Source organism: Rhineura floridana, chromosome 6, assembly GCF_030035675.1.
Source record: "Rhineura floridana isolate rRhiFlo1 chromosome 6, rRhiFlo1.hap2, whole genome shotgun sequence".
NCBI lineage: Eukaryota > Metazoa > Chordata > Lepidosauria > Squamata > Rhineuridae > Rhineura > Rhineura floridana.
The window spans coordinates 20,795,277-20,818,715 of record NC_084485.1 but is presented as its reverse complement, the minus strand read 5'-3'; the positions used below and the strand labels follow the sequence as shown (position 1 = coordinate 20,818,715).

General features: G+C 44.2%; 1 protein-coding gene across 1 annotated transcript in view; it reads right to left on the bottom strand.

Moving 5' to 3' along the window:
- APCDD1L (APC down-regulated 1 like) overlaps window positions 1-23,068 on the bottom strand; it is a 54,612-nt gene extending 31,544 nt beyond the window's left edge. Inside the window, exon 1 of the mRNA XM_061631163.1 lies at window positions 22,678-23,068. Coding sequence (XP_061487147.1) covers window positions 22,678-22,714 — 37 coding nt within the window. The 5' untranslated portion in view covers window positions 22,715-23,068. The remainder of the gene's footprint in view (window positions 1-22,677) is intronic.
- Between the last annotated feature and the right edge of the window lie 371 nt (window positions 23,069-23,439).

The following is a 23,439-nucleotide window of genomic DNA, read 5'->3' as shown; positions in this document are numbered from 1 at the left end:
AGTGTTATGATACTGCTTTAAATGCATAGTGCAGATGGGTCTTAATTCTCACTGAGTGCAATTGGCCTTATTCCTAGGTAGTAAGTGAGAATAGGATTATAGCCTTAGGCAGCGATCCTATACTCATTTACCTGGAAAGTCCCAATGAACTCAATGAGACTTATTTCTGAGCAGACATGCAGAGATTTTGCACTCGCCATATTCTATTCTTCGAAAGGGCCAACACAGGTAGAAAACTAACCCAGAGTATTTTTATTTATTTGCTTATCTATTTTCTTTAGGTATTTTTATGCTGTCCCTCAGCAGAACAGTCACAGGGCGGTGTACAACAAGAAACAAAACATTGTACAATAACATGATATGGAATGCTGGGGGACTGGAGAAGGATAGTGACAGCCACCCCCCGCTAAATTATGTCCCCAAAACTGTAAGGGTGCTTCTTCCTAAGTTCCTATTCTTTATTAGCCCAAATTTAAAAGAAATGGAGTTGTACCAGGAAGCAAGACAGACTGTTTTGAAGTTAAATTATATGTATTCCTTTCAAGCCTATAGAAGACATCTGGTGCTCTTTCATACCCAGGAATGGAAGCTCTATATTAGCAGCCATTGTGGTCTCTGATACATGGGACAGTTTTTCCCCTTCTTCTTCATCATCATCTCTGGAGCTTTCTGAAGATTGCAGCTATTAATCAGATTGCCCAAGTATTTTCCATGTCTAAGTAATTAATGCCGATCATAGGACTGGAAATAAAAGGACCACATAATGGTAAAATAAATAAGGGCTTTACAAAACAGGGATGCTGGCAGGAGTTGAAGGCCCAGGCAGAGGAATTATTGGAGGGTGGGAGAGGTTTTTGTTCTGAGGTAAGATAAAAGGAGTTCAATAATGTATGGCCTGGCTGTCTGACAAGCGTATGGTATGGAAATGATAGAAACCGATAAATATTCAGAGGGCAGGAGCATGCAAGGGTGGGAATTTTTTACAGGGTAAAAGGAAAGTGACTGTTCCAGAGTGGAATCATGACAGGCAATAAGTTGATGGAAAAGCAGGGGAAATATCTGACACCGGCTCTGCCAAAGAGCAGGGCAAGCTCTCAAGAGCATTTGATCCCCATGGGACAATTCAGAGCAGAATGCACAACTCCTCAGGTGTTTCGGCAGAGAGGGCCCTCTTAGTAGTTCCACTGCTCCCAGAAGCTCAGGGGGTGGTGACCCAGAAAAGGGCATTCTCTGTGGCAGCCCAAGTTGTGGAACTCCCTCCCCACAGAGGTGCATCTAACATCCACTATATAGTTTTCAGCAAATGCTGAAGACGCGTCTCTTTACCCTGGCCTTTGACACCTGAGTTATAGCCCCACTATAAGTGGATACTGTTCTATAACAGAGGTTTCCAAACTGTGGTTCGTGGACTTACCAGTGGTCTGCGAGCTTCATTCAGGTGTTCTGCACCATGTTGGCATTAAACATCCATATTGGTTTTTAATTGTATCTTTATTGATTCTTTTTATTTCTTAAATTGTATTTTATTGTATTTCCATTTGAAATATCTGGAATGTAAATTATAATACAATATAAATAATAAAAGAAGCAATAAAAAACTATTAAAAGTCATACGGCGTCTAGCACAGTTCATTGCAATTGCTACAACAGGCAGTAAAATCATTAAGTGGTCCACTAAGCACATCAGTAATTTCCAAGTTGTCCGTTGGGGGAGAAAAATGGGGAACCACTGCTCTATAATTTTCAGCTATAATTTTTAATTTTCACCTTGTGTCACCCTTAGAATAATTCAGATAGCACAAAAAAAGAGCCACTTGACTGCACCAGATTTCCACCATGTATACTGACAAAAGACCGTAAGAAGATCCGGCTGGATCAGGCCAAAGACCCATCTAGTCCAGCATTCTGTTCTCACAGTGGCCACCCAGATGCCTGCGGGAAGCTCAGAAGCAGGACCTGAGCAAAACAGAATTCTCCCACTTACGATTCCCAGCAACTGATATACAGAGGCAAACTGTCCCTGTCATAGCCACTGTGGCTGTCAGGGGCTCTGAAGCTTGAATCAGAAACAAGAAGACATAAAGCAAGGATGGGGACCTGTGGCTCTCTAGATGTTCTTGGAGTCCAACTGCCATCAGCCTCAGCCCACATAGCCAATGGCCAGGGATGATGGGAGTCCAGCGTCATATGGAGGGCCATATCCCTGACATGAAGCACGCGTAGTGAGCTATTCCAGGTTTCTGTGGGCTGAAGTGAACAGGGATGTGCAATATTATCCCCCACAATTGGCCAAGCAGAATGAAGCCTCTGGACTGGCTAGGTCTGGTATAAATATTAGGAGCCTAGCCTTCAGCCTTTGCCTAAGGCTGCTTTCACGCATGGGGCTGATTGCGTTAGTTTAACGGATTAAAAAGGTAGCGCTTCTGTCCCAATTTCTAAAATCCCTTTCACACTGCAGTACCTGTTGTGTTAAGGAAGAGCAGCTTTTTCAGCCGATATACCGGCATTTTGCACAACTGTCTTTCACACAGCTTGTTTTCGTCCCTCACCCATGCTCACTGTTCCTCATTGTGTAAGAGGTCTAAGATCTCATCCCGTCACCATGCAAGCCCTCTCCCTTTAGGATCCGACTTTTTAAATTGTTTTAATTGTATCAAGACAGGGATACATGTGGGAAATGCTGCTGCTATCTGCACCGATGCCGGAATACCGGTACAACGTTCACCAGGCAAAAAAAACAACCAAAAAACGAGCGACTAAAGGGTGGGAACACACTGCATGCTGGGATGCCTGTCACTTCAGCGGCTGCACATAGCAATAAACTCCTGCAATCTTCCGGGTTCCCAGCCTTGCTAACGGATTATTTCTGGTATCATTTATCATAAACTTCCACTACATTCCACTAGAATTCTGGAGCTAGCTTGTGCGTCGTGTGAAAGATCAAATATAATACCAAGAAACTGTCAGAATAACGGAATAAAGTGCAGCATGAAAGCAGCCTAAGTCTCAGAGCAGCACTTCAGGTTCCCCTCTCCAGCTTCTACTAGCCATGATGGCTATGTTCTGCCTTCACTGTTGGAGACAGTATGCTTCTAGATACAATTTGCTGGAAACTGCAGGAGGGGAGAGTGTTTTGACACTTGTGTCCTGCTTTTGGGCTTCCCATGGGCATCTGGTTGGTGAGAAAAGAATGCTGGACTAGATGGGCCTTTTGCCTGTTCCTTTCCTTTGGAACTGATATAGGAGCTCCAACCTTTGTAGGGCCAGGGCCGTGGATGTTGCCACAGCACCTGGAGGTTGAATCTTCATAGAGAATAAGATTGTCAGTGGCTACTGGCCATGTTGGCAATGCTCTACCTATACTGTCAGAGGCAGTATGCTTCTGCCTGCCACTTGCTGGGAATCACAAGTGGGGAGCGGGCACTGTTGCACTCAGGTCCTGCTTGCAAGCTTCTCATAGGCCACTGTGACAACAGGATGCTGGAGTAGATGGGCCATTGGCCTGATCCAGGAGGCTCTTCTTATGATCTGTCATTGGATCCTCCTCTCTGAAGCTGGAGCCGCCTCTGTGACCTCAGAGAGGGAGATCTGATATATCCTATGGCCCTCCGAGACATGTTCCCAGGGGATCACAAGACTGCAGCCTTACTGACTAATTGAATATACAGCGGAAGATTAAGAAGCTAAAAGTGTTTTAGCTCTGAGCTCATTTTCTTCCAGCCTTTTCACCATTTCATTCCCATGCCCATGAACCCAAAGAACAATGGCTAGAAGCTTGCTTTTATGTTGTTAGAGGGAGCTTGAAAGATTCCCCTCTATAGCTTGCAAATACATTAATGTGTCTCAAGAGTGTCCCAGGAGTATGGATAACACAGGCAGGGAATATAAAAAGAGAGGCATTTCCAATACAGAAAGTGCATTTTGCACAGTCAAAGTGCATTAGATGCTGTCATGGCAGAAGGTACCTCAAAAGAAAAAACATATGCTTGGAAGGCTATTAAAGTGACACATGCCACACAGCACCAGTGACACAAACCAAAATAAAGGGGAAACTTTAACTTTGACTCACAACTGGCTAAAAGGAAGGAAATTGCTTGTTCAGTCGAAGCATAGAATTGGCATTGTTTCAAAAAGCAGGCTTTTTCTGGGGTGGGGGGGAGAACAACAGGGGGTGACTTAGGGTGTGGTTTCTAGATAGCTTGAAATTTCAGCCTACTGTTTGCCTGCCAACATGAGCCAACATTTGATGCATTCCAGTTCCCTTGAACACGGCCGACAGACGCTCAAATTAAAGCTGACGTTCAACCTGCCCTCTGCATAATCTAATAACAGAGCTTGTGCTCCTTCAAATTATAACAGAGTTTAGGACTTCCTCACCACAAATACAGGCTGTCATTTAGATTTTTCATTTGACTTCTCCAGGTGGCCTAACTTGGAGAGTCGGGAGGGATGGCAAGCTTGATTTTAGTCACAGGAAAAGCAGAAGGCCCCGTTTCGTGTGAAGGGGGAATGGCGCTAAAAATAAACATGCCCGTAATCAGCTTGCCAGGGGTTCCACATCAACATTTCACAGATACTGAATAAAAGACTTCAGAAGGCCATTGTAATAAATGGTTGCAGATATCCAAGTTTCTCCCCTCACAGGCATTATTTATCTATTTATTTGGCAATATGTATATTCCACTTTATTAACAAAGACCCGTATGTGGTTTACATGACAATATGAAATAGTCATTCAAAACACCAATTAAAAAAATCCAACATTTAAAAAACAACAAACTGATATAGAATATATGAAATATAAATAAAATCAGCCATTTGAAACAGATATATACATAATAAAACAAGTGCATTGCATACTGCCTGCCGTACATGTCTGGGTAGACTTGCCTAAACAAAAACACTCAGATGCTGAAAACAATGCAGTGAAAGCACTTGCCTACAATGAATGCAAATTTAACATTATTTACTGACCATTACTTTTCTACAGCAAAACAGGAGGGACATAGGAAGCCGCCTAATACAGAGGCCGACCACTGGTCCATTAGCTCAGTACTGTCTACAATCAGCATTTCCCAATCTTCCCAATCACCACCACCCAGAAGTTGGACAACAACTCCCATCAGTCCTGACCATTGGCTGCACTTGTCTGAGCTGATGAAGAGCTACAGCTCTTCTCCTTCAAAAGATGGTCGTTGTTATGTGCCTTCAAGTCGATTTCGACTTACGGCAACCCTATGAATCAGAGACCTCTAATAGCATCTGCTGTAAACCACCCTGTTCAGACCTTGTAAGTTCAGGTCTGTGGCTTCCTTTATAGAATCAACCCATCTCTTGTTTGGCCTTCCTCTTTTTCTACTCCCTTCTGTTTTTCCCAGCATTATTGTCGTTTAAAGCTTTTAAAAAATGTTTTTAAAGTTGTTTTGTTTTAATGTATTTTAAGGTCTGTTTTTATGACGTTGTAAAGTATTTTTAGCACTTCTGTTTGCCACCCTGGGCTCCTGTTGGGAGGAAGGGCGGGATATAAATCAAATAAATAAATAAATAAATAAAATACATCTTTGCATTTGAGGACCTTCTCTCATAGCTGCCCTCCCCAATCCGAGCATTCTTCTAATTTCTTGACTATTGTCTCCATTTTGGTTAATGACTATGCCAAGGCATTGATCATCCTTGACAAGTTCAATGTCCTCATTGTCAAAGGTACCAGGTACTACATCCCTTCTCTCAACACACCATATGATTTCAACATGCTTTGGAGTTTATGAGGGGGCTTTGGGGAAACTCTTCAGAACATGTGCTTATATCCTTAACATCACAGAAGGAAACAGCGGCATGTTTCTCCATAGTCACTGGTAGACTGCATCTGTGCACAGGAACAGTTTAAACAGCATTCATCAGATCCTTTGTACTTAATAGCAGCAATTCTGAGATCCGATCACTTGAATGTAAAAATGCTACTTGCTGTTTTAAAAACAAACAAAAGGGGTCTTCTTAGCATCACTAGGAAGGAAGCCCTGCAGCATTTTAATTCCAGAGGCTTAAATCACCTTTCAGCCTCTCTCACGCTATTTATGGGAATGCAGGATCATTGGTAATTTGAATGGCACACATTTGTAATGCAAATGAACCTTCTAGCTAAGGCAGGATTGGCAGTAGCACTGCATACCGATAGAGTCAAGGACTCCTTTAAAGCCTGATTTGCAGGAAAAATCCTCAGAAAAAGCACCAGATATGTACTTTATTCTGCTAGCAAGCTCTGGTGTGGTGCAAACTGCATAGTGCCCTGTATTAACAGTTTCTAATCTTGAGAGTGGTAGCAGAACAGCATATTGTTGTTTCTGGTGTTGTACATGGGGCCATCGCTATGCACAGTGCTTTACAGAATGCAAGGGAACAGGCCCCTGCCCCAGGGAGCAGGGGAATCTAAAATTCCACACCAGAGAAGCAACAGAGGAAAGGGAGGGAAGTGCTGTGTGTTATGTGCCTTCAAGTCAATTACAACTAATGGCGACCCTATGAATCAGCAACCTCCAATACCATCTGTCATGAACCACCCTGTTCAGATCTTGCAAGTTCAGGTCTGTGGCTTCCTTTATGGAATCAATCCATCTTTTGTTTGGCCTTCCACTTTTTCTACTCCCCTCTGTTTTTCCAAGCGTTATTATCTTTTCTCATGAATCATGTCTTCTCATGATGTGTCCAAAGTATGATAACCTCAGTTTCATCATTTTAGCTTCTAGTGACAGTTCTGGTTTAATTTGTTTTAACACCCAATTATTTGTCTTTTTCGCAGTCCATGGTATGCGCAAAGCTCTCCTCCAACACTACATTTCAAATGAGTTGATTTTTCTCTTATCCACTTTTTTCTGTGTCCAACTTTGACATCCATACATAGAGATTGGGAATACCATGGTCTGAATGATCCTGACTTTGGTGTTCATTGACGCATCTTTGCATTTGAGGACCTTTTCTAGTTCTCTCACAACTGCCCTCCCCAGTCCTAGCATGCTTCTCACTTCTTGACTATTATCTTCATTTTGGTTAATGACTGCGCCAAAGCTATGGATAATCCTTGACAATTTCAATGTCCTCATTATCAACTTTGAAGTTACATAAATCTTCTGTTGTCATTACTTTAGTCTTCTTGATGTTCAGCTATAATCCTGTTTTTGTGCTTTACTATTTTATCAGCATTCATTTCAGATCATTACTGGTTCCTGCTAATAGTATGGTATCGTCTGCATATCTTAAATTATTGATATTTCTCCCTCCAATTTTCACACCTCCTTCATCTCAGTTTAATTCTGCTCTCCGTATGGTAAATTCTGCATATAGATTAAACAAATAAGGTGATAAAATACATCCGTCCCACACCCTTTCCAATTGGGAACCAATCGGTTTCTCCATATTCTTTCCTTACAGTAGCCTCTTGTGCAGAGTATAGGTTGCGCATCAGGACAATCAGATGCTGTGGCACCCTCATTTCTTTTAAAGCAATCCATAGTTTTTCATGATCTACACAGTCAAAGGCTTTGCTGTAATCTATAAAGCACAGGGTGATTTTCTTCTGAAATTCCTTGGTCCGTTCCATTATCCAAAGTATGTTTGTGATATGATCTCTGATGCCTCTTCCCTTTCTAAATCCAGCTTGGACCTCTGGCATTTCTCGCTCCATATATGGTAAGAGTCTTTGTTGTAGAATCTTGAGCATTACTTTACTTGCATGGGATATTTAAGGCAATAGTTTGAAAATTACTGCATTCCCTGGGGTCCCCTTTCTTTGCAGTTGCGATGTATATTGAAAGCTTCAGTCTGTGGGCCATTGTTTTATTTTCCATATTTGTTGACAAATGTGTCACAATTTGGACAGATTTCATCTCAGTAGCTTGTAGCAACTCAGTTGGTATGCCTTCTATTCCGGGTGATTTGTTTCTTCCAAGTATTTTAAGTGCAGCTTTGACCTCACATTCTAAAATTTCTGGTTCTTCTTTATATGGTTCCTTCATGAATGAATCTCACATTCTTGCATCTCTTTTACATAATTCTTCAATGTATTGCTTCCCTCTTCCTTTTATTTTATCTTGGTCAGTTAGTGTGTTCCCCTGTTGATTATTCAACATCCCTACTCTTAGTTTAAATTTCCCTTTCATTTCTCTAATCTTCTGGAATAGGGATCTTGTTCTACCTTTTTTATTATCTTCTTCTATTTCTGTACAATAATTATTGTACTGGTTCTCTTTGTCCCTACATACTAGTCACTGTGTTTCTCCTTTTGCTTTTCTTCTCTCTTTAACAATTTTAAGAGTTTCATCAGTCATCCACTGAGGTCTTTCTCTCTTTTTAATTAGAGGTATTGTCTTTTTTCATTCTTCCCTGATAATGTCTCTAACTTCACTCCATAGTTCTTCAGGTTCTCTATCAACTAAGTTTAAAGCTTCAAATCTGTTCCTTATTTGATCTTTAAATTCTTCTGAAATGTTATTTAAATTGTATTTTGGCATTATGATTGCTTTGTTCTTCTTCTGTAGCTTTACTCTGAATTTTGATATTACCAGTTCATGATTTGTACCGCAGTCTGCTCCTGGTCTTGTTTTGCAGAATGTATGGAACTGCTCCACCTTCTGTTTCCAATTATATAATTGATTTGATTCCTATATTGACCATTTAGTGATGTCCACATGTACAGTCATCTTTTGGGTTGCTCGAAAAATGTGTTTGCAAAAAACAAATTACTGGCTTCACAGAATTCAATAAGTCTCTCTCCTGCTTCATTTCTATCTCCTAAGCCCAATTTTCCCACAATGCCTAGTTCTTCTATGTTCCCTACTTTTACAGTCCCCCATGTGACTGTCCCATGTGGAGGGCAAGGAAAAGCAACATCCAGGAAAGGCAGAACAACACAATTCCTGGATTCCTCTTTGCCCAGGGTTTATGAGCCTTGACCCAATGGGAGGTTTCTCTGGAGACAGGTACTCGAACCCCTTTCATTCCTGTCCATTCAATGATTGGGGGAGCTGATTCCCCATGGTAGATCCCATGTTAGTTTGTTTATTATTACTGTGCATCCAGTCATCATTTAGCTAGCTTGCTAATCAGAATATCATGGGGCACTTTCTCCAAAGTTTTGCTGAAGTGAAGATATATTATGTCCACAGCATTCCCACAGTCTACAAGGAAGGTTACCCAATCAAAAAATAAAGTAGGATTAGTTTGGCAGGATTTGCTCTCGATAAATCCATGTTGGCTTCAGATCACTGGTTCATCTAGCTCGGCAACTCTCCAGGGTTTCAGGCAGGAGTCTTTCCCAACCCTACCTGGAGATGCTGGAGATTGAACTCAGGACCTTCTGCATGCAAGGCAGATGCTCTTCCACTGAGCCATGGACCTTCCACAACTAATAAATAAAATATGAAATAATAACGATGATAATATTTGTTTTGCCATGATAGTGCACATAGTAATGTTGAACAGAGCACATTGATGACAAGGCTTATAATATGGCTGGGCCTACAAAGGAAAAACACATCAAAGAGCAGGGAAACAAAAGGCCAAAACTAACTATCAATAGATTACATAAAGTAACAACAGAATCAAAATCTTGTTTGAAGAGAAAGGTTTTCAGTTGCCGGTGGAAAATAAATAGAGAGGAAGATAACCTAAGCTATTGGAGCAGGGAGTTCCAAACATGAGTCACTCCCAGAGAAAGGCCTCTTCTGCATTGCCACCAACTGTGACTCAGAAGGCAGTGGCACATGCAAAAGGAGCTCAACTGCTGACCTTAAAGGATGGCCAGGTTCACATGGGAGGAGATGGTACTTTAAGCAGCTTAGTCCCAAGCTAGCTGGGGCTTTAGAAGCAATAGCCTGCACCTGGAACTGCACTCAGAAACTAAGGGGTAACCCATACAGCTCATTGCATCTTTCATGTGGGAAATCATAAATAATACTTCCCTATCAAAATGAAAGAACAACTCCTCCCTGCCAGGATAAGAGCTGGGCTAGAACATCTCTCCCAGTGCTTCCCATACCCCCATTCTTGTTTGCTCTGGTCGTGTTCCCTGGTCCTGCTGAAGCTCTCCCTCCCTCCGCCCCCCAGAACAATAACTACTCTCATGGAATAGGTTTCCACCTGGCTGCTCCACCACAGACCTGTCTAGCCCCTCAAGAAAATGCTTTAGCTCAGAGTGGGAAACCTGTAGCCCTCCAGATGTTACTGGTCTACAACTCCCATCATCCCTGACCGTTGGCCATGCTGGCTGGAGCTGATGGAAACTGGACTCCAAGAACATCTAAAGGGTCACGGGTTGCCTATCCTTGCTGTAGCCTGACCACCTTGCCAGGTGAAGTTTGCATAGGTCTTCCTGCTTTCTCTTCCTCCCCCCCCCCCGCTAACCCTGCAAGCGCTTGCACAATCCCTTTGTCTGCCCTGATCCTGCAGAGGAGGGGGGCAGGGGAGACCAGACCAACCGAAAAGGAGTTTTGAAATTAGACGCTGCTAATCTCGAGTCATTAACTTCTGTTTGAGCCAAATACATATCTGTACTATGTCTCCTTGAAATCCAAATACTCATCTATCATTGACAAATTTCAGGTCTCACAAGGGAATCTGGTAAAGAATGACAGGGCTGTGCTGCCTTTCTGTGATGATGGATGGAAAAACTACATGTGCACACATCCTATATAATAGAAATAACAACTCTCATTTCTCTGAACACCAAGCTACCGCCACTGATTTTGGGTCCCTCACTCATCAAGTAACCACTATTTCTTGGAAATGTCATCAGCAATGTGGTCAAAATTCTACCTACCCTTTCATTAAAGTATTGAAATTCCAGTGGACTGCACAAACGTTTTGATCCAATCCAGATTGTCTTAACGTGAAAGAATCCATACCGGTTGCTTGACGACGCTTATAGTTTTTATGTCTGAAAACAATTTGGGTCAAACGTGGTTTAAGATTAGCAGTTGTGCATAATTATTTCATGTGGGGAAGAGTTTAATGAAACAATGCTGAGCAAACAAGTCATACTTAATAAGCAAAATGCATAATCCCCAACGGCTGCTCACATTCAATTTCGACCAAATCTTGTTTTTTACTCATATATTCTGTACTCATATATTCTGTACTCTACCAAGTAGAGAAAAATATCAATGATGAACGTACTTTTTGGGATCCAGTGATCCGAAGCTTTTTGTCTTTATTCTAATGATAGAAGTACAAAGTATAGGGGATGCAGATAAAATCAGGATTCAGATAAAACAGACTGAGGGAGACGCAAGTGAAATGAAATATACTGTGGTTTCTATATTTTCTCCACAAGCATGGATTGATGAGTAAGGGGATTTTCAAAAACCAGAAACTGTGAGGGGGAAAACAGCACTGGAACCCTATTCTAGTGAAGGCTGTATCAGAGTAAAGTTTGGAAGCAAGCTTGGCTTATTGTGATTTTCTGAAATCCCTCCCCAGTATAGCTCAAAGTGAGCACCATTGCTTAACTAGCCAAAATGGCACCATCCACACATGCACAAGAGGGAAGTATTAACAGGGTCGGGGGGGGCATCAAGGTTTGCAGAAGGTCATTTCTTTATTTTTTTTATTGAAAACAAAACAGCCCAGTGACAACTGAACATGCTCAATAGCCACGGAATGCTCACTAACACCTGGGGGAAGACCGGAAAACTAGGTGGGAGGGAGAATAGAATGGAGTATCCTGGAAAAGCACATGGTTGATGGAACTCTGATGAACATGAACATTCCACACAGTAAAATTTTGCTACAGGTCCCGCTTGTTTATATAAAACAAGACAGTTGTAGAAGTTCCAGTAAAATTGGTGAAAGTTGTCTAATCACGCACATCAAATGTGCACATGCATACACACACGTCTTTTTGGGACTGCACCATTTCAGAATACAAGTCAGAAATTACAATTTGGGGTACTCTCGCTGTAAACAAAAAACGCACTGTTTGTAGAAAATTAGCATGAGAGGAAAAGGTTAGACTAGAAATATTTTCCCTTATGTATGTGTTTTCTACATGCAGAGAAGATTAGAAAAGGGGCCCAGAGGCAGCATTTGGAAATGCAGTTCTCCAATCTGCAGCCTGAAGTGGTATAGTCCTAGGAGAATAAATTTTAATTATTATTTTTTCTGAATGTGATTAGCCTCAAATTTTGCTGAATATGCAGCTCAGTTACTATTTCCAGTTCCTCAGTTCCACTAAGTGACATTTAATTAGAATCTGACTATTACACGCTCATCCTATGAGCTGCTGTGCTTGAGATACACACAGCTGACAAAATCAAACATAGGTCCTAGTGGTGGCGAAAACAGAGTTTACTTACCTGTGATAGCCCTGAGAACTTCCGCCTAGGTCACAAAGAGCACAGTTGCACCCATCAAAGGCCACTGTGCTACTCAAGTGGAGGCATGCTTCCCTCCCATTCCCAAGGGGAAGGGCCATAGCTCAGTGGTAGAGCATCTGCTTTCCATGCAGGTGGTCCCAGGGTCAATCCCCAGCGTCTCCAAGTAGGGCTGGGAGACCCACTGCCAACCCATGTAGATGATACTAAGCAAGACGGATCAATGGTCTGACTTGGTATAAGGCAGCTTCCTACGGTCCTAAGTTCATACCCTTTAAAATTATTCATCCTCAAAAGCTGGGACATCTTTGCAGCAGATTGGGGGGGGGGAGGCTTTTTTCAGCCCAAGGGTCGCATTCCCTTCTGGGCAAACTTCTGGAAGCCACATGCCAGCAAAGGTGGATGGAGTAATGAATATAAATTTTGCCTGTGTACAGTAGGCTAGTTTCTACCAGGGCTGTGGAGTTGGTACACCAAACCTTTAACTCCGACTCCGACTCCATTTTTCTACTGTCCGACTCCGACTCCTTCATAAATGGCAAATGTATATTAACTAGTAATAACAAATTTACTGTAGTAAAATGGTAGCACAAGGCATTTCATCACCACCACGTGAATCATCAGGCTAGATTGACAGAACATAAAACATATTTATTTGATTAAAATTTCTGAACGAGAAAACTTTCCTAAATTCCTATGAAAGTTTTTATTTTGAAGCCGGAGTCAGAATGTTTCTACCGACTCCGACTCTACTCAATATTGCTTCCGACTCCACGACTCCGACTCCACAGCCCTGGTTTCTACACACTCACGTGACCTCTGTTTATCGTCCATTGAGGAAAGCAAGAAATATCGGAGCTCAAGGATACATTCCAACTAGGCAAAAGCACGAGAGTTCCTAGGACCAGAGAGAAATGCCTGGAGGGCCACATTTGGCCCCCAGGCCTGAGGTTCCCCACCTCTGAGCTAAACCAAGAGAAAGATTTTCCAGAGAACTGGAGCAAAATCAGTAGCTGATGCTGCACAAGTCAGGACTTCTGCAACCGTCAATAACAAACTGAAACATTGGATCGGGTACACTGGAGGATACACAGTCGCTGTAAAAATTAATGGCTGCAAGCTTAGACGGATCCAAAATGGTGCACTGATGCACCTCTTACATTTTCTTGCTCTTTTGCTACGGAAGGATGCTGACAAAAACCAACATCTCCATTTCTAACTCTAATAAAATGTACTAACATTTCAGTGAAACTGAGAGATTCACAGCCAATAAAATGTACCTGTTCTATAATCTGCTTATTTGAAGCTGACGATGTTGAAGCCAGCACTTGACAATAAAAGGCACATGCCTAGGATCAGACAATGCTTACACAGCCTTCCACAGCCTGGTGCCCTCTAGATGTTTTGCACTGCACTCCCATCAGCCCCGGCCAGTTGGCTAAAAAAAAAAAAAATTAAAAATCCAAATTCTGCAATGGGGCATACGAAATCCTCCACCAAGAAAGGCTGAATTGTGTAACCGGTACCAGTTAATCAGGGGGACTTCTGCTACTCCCCTCACAGAGCTACAATTTCCAGAGTAGTTTAGCAGTCAAACCTTCTTCCCAGGGGACTCCAGGAATTGTAGCTCTATGAGGGGAGCAGAGATCTCCTAAAAACGTTCAGCAGCCTTCACAAAATACACTTCTTTGGGGAACGCCACAACTGTTTAAAGTGATGTGCTGCTGCCACCTTAAATGTAGGTTTCCTGAACAGAAAGAGGAGGAAGGTGGTTTTCACAAAATCTGCCTTCCCCCTGCAGCCTTCAGAGCCGCCTCCCACAGTACTCTTGACAATCCCTCAACCTTTGGGAACAGGAAGATAGGAAGCCGCCTTATACAGAGCTAGGTAGGCCTTTGGTCCATATAGCCAGTAATGTAGTGGCAAATTCAGAAGTGCAGAGTCCCTTCATGATAGTTACAGCCACACCCCCTCCTATCCCCCCCTTTTTTTGCTGCTGGGTTGAGAATTGGATCCTTGTGAATTATTTTCCCACAACAACAGACGTCCCTAGGAGCCAATCATCATGAAAGGGAAGAATATTGGCTATTAAGAAGAGTCTTCTCAGTAGCTGATTCACGTCCTTTCACTCTGACTGGCTCCAATCAGCAGGAAAGGATAACGAAGCATGTTAAAACTCTTCTCAGTGGCTAACACACTCCCCTTTCATGCTGATTGGCTTGTAGGAGCTGGAGACATAGGGATCCTTCTCCCAAAAAAGTAAGGGGTCTAAGACACACACACCCCGAGTCCCTTGACTAGGGTTGCCAGGTTCGGGGCCTGAGACTGATCCTGTATCTTTAGGAGAAGAGAAAGTCAGCCAGGTGCAGGTGTTCTTGCAACCCTGTAATGGGAAAAACCACAAGGTGGAATTCTCCCTTTCCCCTGCACAACTTTTAAGGATACAGAAGACCTCTTGGAGGCTGACTGCTCTCCAGGGGTTTCAGGCAGAGGTGGCTCCCAGACCCCCCTGGAGAAAACAAGGGACTGCATCAGGGCCCTTCTGCATTACCACTGAGCCAGTCGTCTCCTGTGCCCTTCCACGGGGTAGCACAAGGTCTACAGAGGAGTCACAAAAATTGCCCTCTTTCCATTCATGGAAGCCTGCACTGGATCAAAGAACTTTCCATGAACAGAAGGATCTTGTTGAATACAACTCCCTATTTCATCTACCTAGAATCTGGTTTAACACCTTTCTTCTGCTTTTGTTCCATCACGGACATCAAACTGGGCACAGCCAGGAAAAGACAAAAAAAGAACCTTGAATCCACAACATAACTGAAAACGGGTCATGGTATTTAGACAACTCCTTCACCAGTTGTACCAAAATCCAGGAAGAATGTAGAAACTTTCAGCCAAGATAGAAAATGGAAGTTCCAAGCCATACACTCAAAGGTTCCAAATAGGCTCATGCAGAGGGGTCCTGGGAACATAGGGTGGTATCCAACAAACACATCCCATCAGCACAAGGATTTCCACTTATGCAACAGGACTTTCCCCCCTTCACCACCCCCTGTGCATGCCCCATGCCCTCCTCAAATCTGCTCCGGAGGGTTGGAGAAACCTCTAGAACAGATTCAGGGGGCACATGGGAGGGGGTGCAGAGACGGAGAAAGCCCTGTTGCACAAGCAGAAATCCTTGCACTGACAGGATGCGGTACTGAATGTTACTCTGGATGCAAACCCTGAGCCTTGCTTTTGTGGAGTTAGTATTTGCAGGCAGGGAAGAATGGCAGCAAGTTGCCACTCTCTCCAATAATGTTTGTGTTGAAATTTTCCAATAGGAATCTAAAGCTCAAATGAGGTGTGAGAGGATGAGGTCCAGCCACCAGCAGTACTGCAGAAAAGATGCATTTGCCTTAGTGTAGCGCTGTCTTTGATCTTGTGTCCACACACATTTCCCTTTGTATATTATTCAACAACCTTTAAACGTCACCCTGAGAAGCTGGAGGGTGCACACACGCACACACACGCACACATACACAAGCCTTATCATCTTCATCTCAGTCTACCAGATACACCAATTACTTTTTTAAAATGATAGTAAACTTTCCTTAGAGTGAAATAAGCTTTTGAAGTAAAAATGCAAACATGTCATCGATCCAAGAATTTCAGCTGACATAATCACAGAGTATCTTAAAACTCAGGCGGTGCTGACCGCTGTTGTGGCATCAATCCCAGAGAATAAGACCATGTCACTTTGGCAACGATATGGTCCTCACCTTGGAGACTGCATGGGCAGAAGGGAGGGGCTACTTAACCCATGCAGTACTGACTAAATGTCTTTCCCAAGGCATTAGTAGTAGTAGTAGTAGTAGTAGTAGTGAATGTGGAATTTGCACTGTGTTTTTTAATACTGAGGTTAACAGAGATGTCTTTTGAAATACAAAAAAATGTAAATGTACTGCCTTCAAGTCGATTCCAACTTATGGCGACCCTATGAATAGGATTTTCATGAGGCTGAGAGGCAGTGACTGGCCCAAGGTCACCCAGTGAGCCTCATGGCTATGTGGGGATTCGAACCCTCGTAGTCCAACACCTTAACCACTACACCACACTGGTACAAAGGAGTATACAAATTAAATAAAGATAGTAAGTTATCCCTGCAACTTGTAAATAGTGATGGGGGAATGTGTAAGCTAGTGTTCTCCCCCTCCCTCTCCCCCTATTTTGTTGAATAAACACAGAAGCAAAATGGCTAAACAGGGCTTTGGGTGTCTACATATCCACCAATGTGTGACTCAGGACATGTGTGTGCACACATACAATACTGAACTTCTTTTTTGATGGCAAATGTCTTGCATGTCCTTATGCATGTTACTGCAGGAATTGCCATGTTCTGCAAGGAGGCATGAGCCTGAGCTTTGCTCCTGGCCCCCACTTGCCAGAGGGCATGATGAATTTGCTCCCTCAAGTGCCGTAGATCTCTGCATAGCAACCAAGGTGGCAATCTATGTACATTTACCTAGCAGTAAGTCCCACTGAATGGAATTGGGTTTGTTTCTGAGGAGACCTATATAAAATTGAGCTGCGAATGATAACCCTACCACCACCCCAAGGTTTTTGTCTCCATTAACCAGAGCAGCTCCTAACTGCTCTGGTTAACTGAATAAATTTCCATTTATTTCCTTTCTTCCCTTAAACAGCATGGTAAAAACAGCTTTTTCTCATCTTGTTCCCTGAGATTTTTTTAAAGAATATTTTTTAAAAGAATGGCAATACCTTTTATTACACTAACGTCTACTGAAGCAGGAGTATGCAAGCTTTCTTACTATACAGAACTCTTAATCTGGTATCTTCCTTCCAATAATCCCAGTCAACTCAGAGCATTTCTGCAAAAGATGTGTTTTAGGAGCAGCATCACCATGGGAGGGTCTCAGTCCCTCCACCCTCTCAAATGCTGTAGAGCAGCTATGAGGAACTAGTACATTGCAAGAGTCGTATTAAAAGGCATCTTTTTACAGCACTTCTCACAGTACCTTCTTTTAGTATACTTGCAGATCTTTAAGCTATATGAATAATATAAACTATATTAACTTAAATATCTTCTTTTAGAATACTTGCAGCTCATTAAACTATATTGTTGTTGTTTGTTATTGTTGTTGTTGTTTGTTATTGTTATTATTATTATTATTCTGGCAGACTATAGCATGAATTCCTAAATCCTGTTCCCTTTTATTAGAACAAAGAGAACTCTTATCCTGTAACATTCTACCAGGACAGGAAAGAAGTCACAACTGGAATGTCTGCATAGGCTCAGCAATTAGCATTTGGATATCCACTACAGTTGTGTAACAGCCAGACTTTGCTTCCCAGCCCTTGGTTAGCCCAACAGCACAACCTGTGCTTAAAGTGTCCAGTGACAAGTGCAACACCTACAGCCTTTTGCAGCCCCCGCCCCTCAGGACGCTTGCTGTCTTATTGTGCACAGAAAACAAGACTGCAAAAATCAGGAGTTAAAAAGTGGTAATCTAAAATACAAGCCTGAAGGCTCGGCTGAAGGCAGCTGTATGCAGCCAAAGGGAACCTGCCCGTCACAGAAAGAATTATGTGCAGTGGCTGAAAAGTCCAGGACTTGTTTTCAGAAGTAGTGTGACCTTGAGAAGGGTCATGGTTCAGTTGCAGGGCATCTGCTTTTCATGCAGAAGGTCCCAGGTTCAGTCGCCAGCATCTCCGGGCATGGCTGGGGAAACCCTGTCTGAAATCCTGGAGAGCCACTGCCAGTCAGTGCAGACAGTACTAAGCTAAATGGACAAATGGCCTGACTCGCATAAGACAGCATCCTTCCTATGCCCTCCTAGTGGTACCCAAAGTGCTTGCCTAATTTTCACAAACAGGCGAAACCTGAATTTGGGCTGCAGGTACGGACTCACATTATCAGATGGTCTGTCATTAAAATACATGCCTAGGCACAGAAAGCTAGCAGGATAGCTAGGCTAGACCCTTTGACCTGACCAAACAGTTTTCTATGGGCAGGGGAGAAAAAAAATGTATGGACACCGATTTAGTCGTGTGAGTCCCTGCCTGCAATCTTAAGTAATATACTCCAAATACAGGTTTACTGCCTCATTCCCTGTTTGTGAGAACTAGGCCATAGTGCAGGTATGGGGAACGTTTGGTCCTCCAGATGTTGCTGAACTACAACTCCCATCAGCCACACCAGGCATGGCCAATGGCCAGGGATGATGGGAGTTATTGCCCGGTGATATCTGGTTCCCCACAACTGCCAAAGGGATACTTAAAAATTGCTCCCATGCTGTCTTCCCCTTCTTCCCCTTCTGTACCCTTTCCATTTGGGGCAATTTAGCTTTTTGTCTGTCTTTTCACTTTCTTTGTAAAGAACACTTACATCTTGCCCTTCTAGTGCAAAAGCACCACTCAGGGCAGCTTGCAACCTTTGCTATTAAAACCTTTCATTAAAACAGCAGTATAACACTATCAACCAAGGAGACAGGATCTGCAGTTTAAAGCAGAAAGGCATTACCTGCCATATGTACAACGAAAGTCTGCCTGAATAAAATGGTCATTAGTAACCGATGGAAAACAAGGAGGGGGCCAACCATACTTCATGGAGAAAGGGGTTCCACAATGTAGGTGCAGCCACTGAGAAGACTCTGTCGCTTGTCTCCCTGTATCAGACTTTCCCAACCTAGCATTCTCCAGATGTTTTGGATAATAACTCCCATCAGCCCCAGGTGGCATGGCTGTGCAAACTGGGGCTGATGGTACTCCAAAAGATCTTGGGGGGCACCAGGTTGAAGAAGGCTGCACTATGGGATACTTTCCTATAACAGTAGAAAATGTGGTGAGGGCCAGCTTTCATTCAAGATGCCAATGCCCCAAAATTCTGCAACTGCCCAAAACATATATTTCACCATTTGTCAGACTGCAACAAGTGAATGGCAGTCACCTGCAGGTGACTTTTGCAGGTGGTCAAAACTGTCGCCACTCACATGGGAATGTCAACAACCTTCAATAGGCATACCTTCTTCCTGTTAACCTATGCAGAAGAGAACAAGTGTTATTTACAGGTAGGGCCTGCTGTTTACATAGAACAACAGTTGCCTCCCAATTTTTGTCTGCATGCATTGATATAACAGCATTAGTAAAATGCCTGCATAGTCAAAAGCTACAATGCTGCAAATAGCAGTGAAAAGCATTGCAAATGAAGGCGGGGGGGGAACTAACCTCAAAATCAAAGGGATGGACATTTTCCAGTTCATGATCATTACTGCCCTGCTCGTTAAACTTGACCAATATTGGACCGGGGGCGCAGGGAGGCTAGAAAAGCCAAGAACACCCCCCCATCTCCTTCCTTTGCAATCAGTGGGCATCAACTCCAGGTGCTTGGCTGAAGCCAGCCGTTCTCTTCCTCATTATTAACTGTTATCTCTTATTAGCTGTTGCAGACTGGTGCTGGCTCCGCCAAGGAAGCTCCCTGGCGTGGCAAAAGACGCAGACACCAAACACATGCACATATCTGCACATAAGCCTTTTGGTTACAGTAAAATCTCTGCAAGCTGACCGATAAGCAACTTGGGACTTCCACAACAAAGCAAACATTTACAAATGTGCACACAGACACACACAAAATATCCCACCTCCACCACTAGGAAAATAAGCTGAGACAGGTGTCTGGTGACTCAGGCTCTTCTCTACAAAAAATAATTTTTAAAAAAAATCAAACCGCTATATATTGATTCGCCTTTTAAGCCGCCACAGACCCCTTGCTGGGTTAGCTACAATGGGCTAATGCAGCTACTCTTCTGGAATTTGTCACAGATGAGCCCTGGGGTAGGCTCAGGGCAACCATTTGGCCTTAAAGCTGAGCCAAGGCTCATCCAAAACACAGTTGCAGAATGTGCTGTCAAGCCCCAGAACATGGGGTACAGGAGATGAGGGGCTTTGTGTGTGAAATGGAAATGGACTGCCGTCAAGTCGATCCCGACTTATGGCTACCCTATGAATAGGGTTTTCATAGTAAGCGGTATTCGGAGGGGGTTTACCATTGCCTCCCTCTGAGGCTAGTCCTCCCCAGCTGGCTAGGGCCTGCTCAGCTTGCCACAGCTGCAGAAGCCAGCCCCTTCCTTGTCCGCAACTGCCAGCTGGGGGGCAGCTGGGCTCCTTGGGACTCTGCAGCTTGCCCACGGCTGCACAGGTGGCAGGGCACGTAACCCCTGAGCCACTCACTGTGGGGATGATCTTTAGCTGGCCCTTGACATCCAGGCGACACGAGCGGGGATTTGAACTCACAGGCTCTGGACTCCCAGCCAGGCTCTCCTCCCCACTGTGCTATACCAGCTGATTAGTAACTGCACATCTGATATTAGGGGCAAGTCTTTTTACCCAGACAGCATATCTACAGGGAGCTTTGGGGAGGGGAGGGGGCCTTGGATGCCTGTCTGCAGCCCCTACTGATTCCCCCCATCCATCCTGCGTTACAGAGGGAAGCCGAGGTGGCAGACAGGAGACAGATTTATTAAAATGCTCCACAACATGCTACTTTAGGAGGAGGCTTCCCACATTGCTGCAAAGATGCATCCTTTTTTAAAAACAAGCTTGAACATTTCGAGACAGGGAACGACATTGTCAGGATCTGGACTGGAGGGGCAAAACAGAAGGGGAAGTTTCAGGAATCCCCCAAAAGCTGATCTGCTCTGGAAAAGGTACATGCAAGTTTAACCCCTTGTTTTCTCGATGAATTAAACTACCATCTTGGTTGTTTCACAGTGTCCTATGGCATCAGGATCACTTAATGCAAACAAACGATCCATGAACACCCCTTGACCAAGCCTGTCCTATTCAGAATTGAGGTGTTAAAAGAGCCGTGAAAGACTGCACTCCGCTCTCATTGGAAACTGATCGAGTGTTGGAGGTTAGGGCTACTGAAGCAAGTCCCGCCACTTATTCTGAATTAATTAACACAGAGCACAAACACGCACGTTTGCATGTATACTGTAGAGACACAAATTTATCAGTATTTCAGAATCAATTTTTTTGGATAGGGGTCAACTTCTCTCAGTTCTGACTGTACTTAAAAAAGTAGCAGCACACAAACTCACATAAAAACTCACATAGCCATGAACTCCAGATTAATCTGGAGTAGCTACCACTTTCTAATTGCACAGCATTCAAGATCAATGATCCCAACAATGCAATTCCTATGGATGCCGGCTCAGAAAGTAAGTTCCGTGGATTTTCCTTCCAGAAAAGTGGGAATAGGGCTGTCGCATACTTACTTGGGAGAAAGTCCCATTGAACCCAGCAGGCAAGAGTGTCCACAGAAATATGGGGGGGGGGGGCAGGGTCTATGAATTGTGACTGCAGGCCATTGGCAACACACTCTAAAATGTAAATGTACTGCCTTCAAGTCGATTCCGACTTACGATGACCCTATGAATAGGGTTTTCATGAGGCTGAGAGGCAGTGACTGGCCCAAGGTCACCCTGCGAGCTTCATGGCTATGTGGGGATTCGAACCCTGGTCTCCCAGGTCGTAGTCCAACACCTTAACCACTACACCACACTGGCTCTCTACCATTACATTTAGAATTCCGGGGGGAGGGAAGCGACTCCCCCCCACGGGGCTTACTTTTGAGAAGGCATGCATAGGATTGCACTCTTCATTATTCTAGCTTGCAGACTTAACAGGGTCGTTAAAGGAGATTCAGCCCTAACGATTCCATTTTAAAGGTTCTCTTCTCCAACCCGTATTACATGCCTTTCTTTCTTTCTTTCTTTATTAATTAATTATTGCATTTATATCCCATTTTTTCTCCAAGGAGCTCAAAGTGGCGTACATTGTTTTCTCCCTCCTAATTTAATCCCCACAACAGCCCTGTGAGGTAGGTTAGGCTAAGACAGCGACTGGCTCAAGGTTACCCAGTGTACTTCATGGCTTAATAGCGATTTGAACCCGGGTCTCCCAGGTCCTAGAACAGCACTCTAACCACTACACCGCACTGGCTTTTGACCGCTGACCCCAGTCCCCAGCCGTTCAGAAGGGCCCGGCCACAACCACACTTAATTCACACCTGTGACTCCGCTTTACTCCTGCTCTAATTCAGCGAATCGCAACATTTCTACCGGGCCAACGCATCAAAGCTGCGGGCAGCCCGGTGTGTGTATCCTTCCAGGAGACCGGGGGGGGGGGGGGGGCTAAGAAGTTAGGTCTCCACGCTTCACGACAGACAGCAGAGTCCGGAACCGCAAACGCAGATCTGCCTTCCAAGCAACCCCGCCCGCCCCCGAAGAGCCATCGCGCGACTCCCTCTTACCTACGAAGAGCCCAACGAGCCACCAGTGTCGGAGCATTGCCAAATCCAAGCCCCGCGCGGCGATCCTTGCAACCTGTCTCCAGAAAAGAGCAGACTTGCAAAAAAGAAAAGGGAAAAAAGGCAAACTTGAAAGTGCGGACTGGCAGGAGGCGACGAGGGGCCGGCTGAGCTCAGCGCGCTTTGCCTCTGCAGAGAAACCACCCAGGCTCCATGTGCCTGCTCCAAAGCAAACGTCCGGAGTGTGGGGCGGCAGACCGCTGGCTAAGAAGGCCCCGATGGGGCGGGCTGGACTTGGTTTGAGGGCTGCTTTTTCCAGCCGCTTGGCTCCGAGAGAGAGAAACGCCGCGCTGCCGTCTCCTCTCGCTGCTGTTGTGCACAGCGTGCTCCTTCCCTCCGAGCCGCAGCGACGCTCTGTTGATAGTTTTAATGGAGCTCGGCAGATCACAGGTTCCCTGTCCAGAAGAGGTGGAGACTTGGAAGGTGGCGGGGGGGGGGGTGAGGGTGTCCTGGCTCCACACACATTTCGTACACGCCCAGCCCTGGCGGATGCCCTTCATCAACTTTCCACTCCGGAAAACATACGGATTAGTTGCCTTTTCTGGAACAAAGGTATGCCCCCCTTCCGTCGCTCTCCATAGCTGCGTTAAAGATTGCTGGGACGCATTTGTGTGCGCGCCTATATATTGATGCGCACAAACGCAAAAGACCAGGGGTGAATGGGTGGAGGGTAATACAGGTCCACAACTTCAGCCTGTGGTGTCG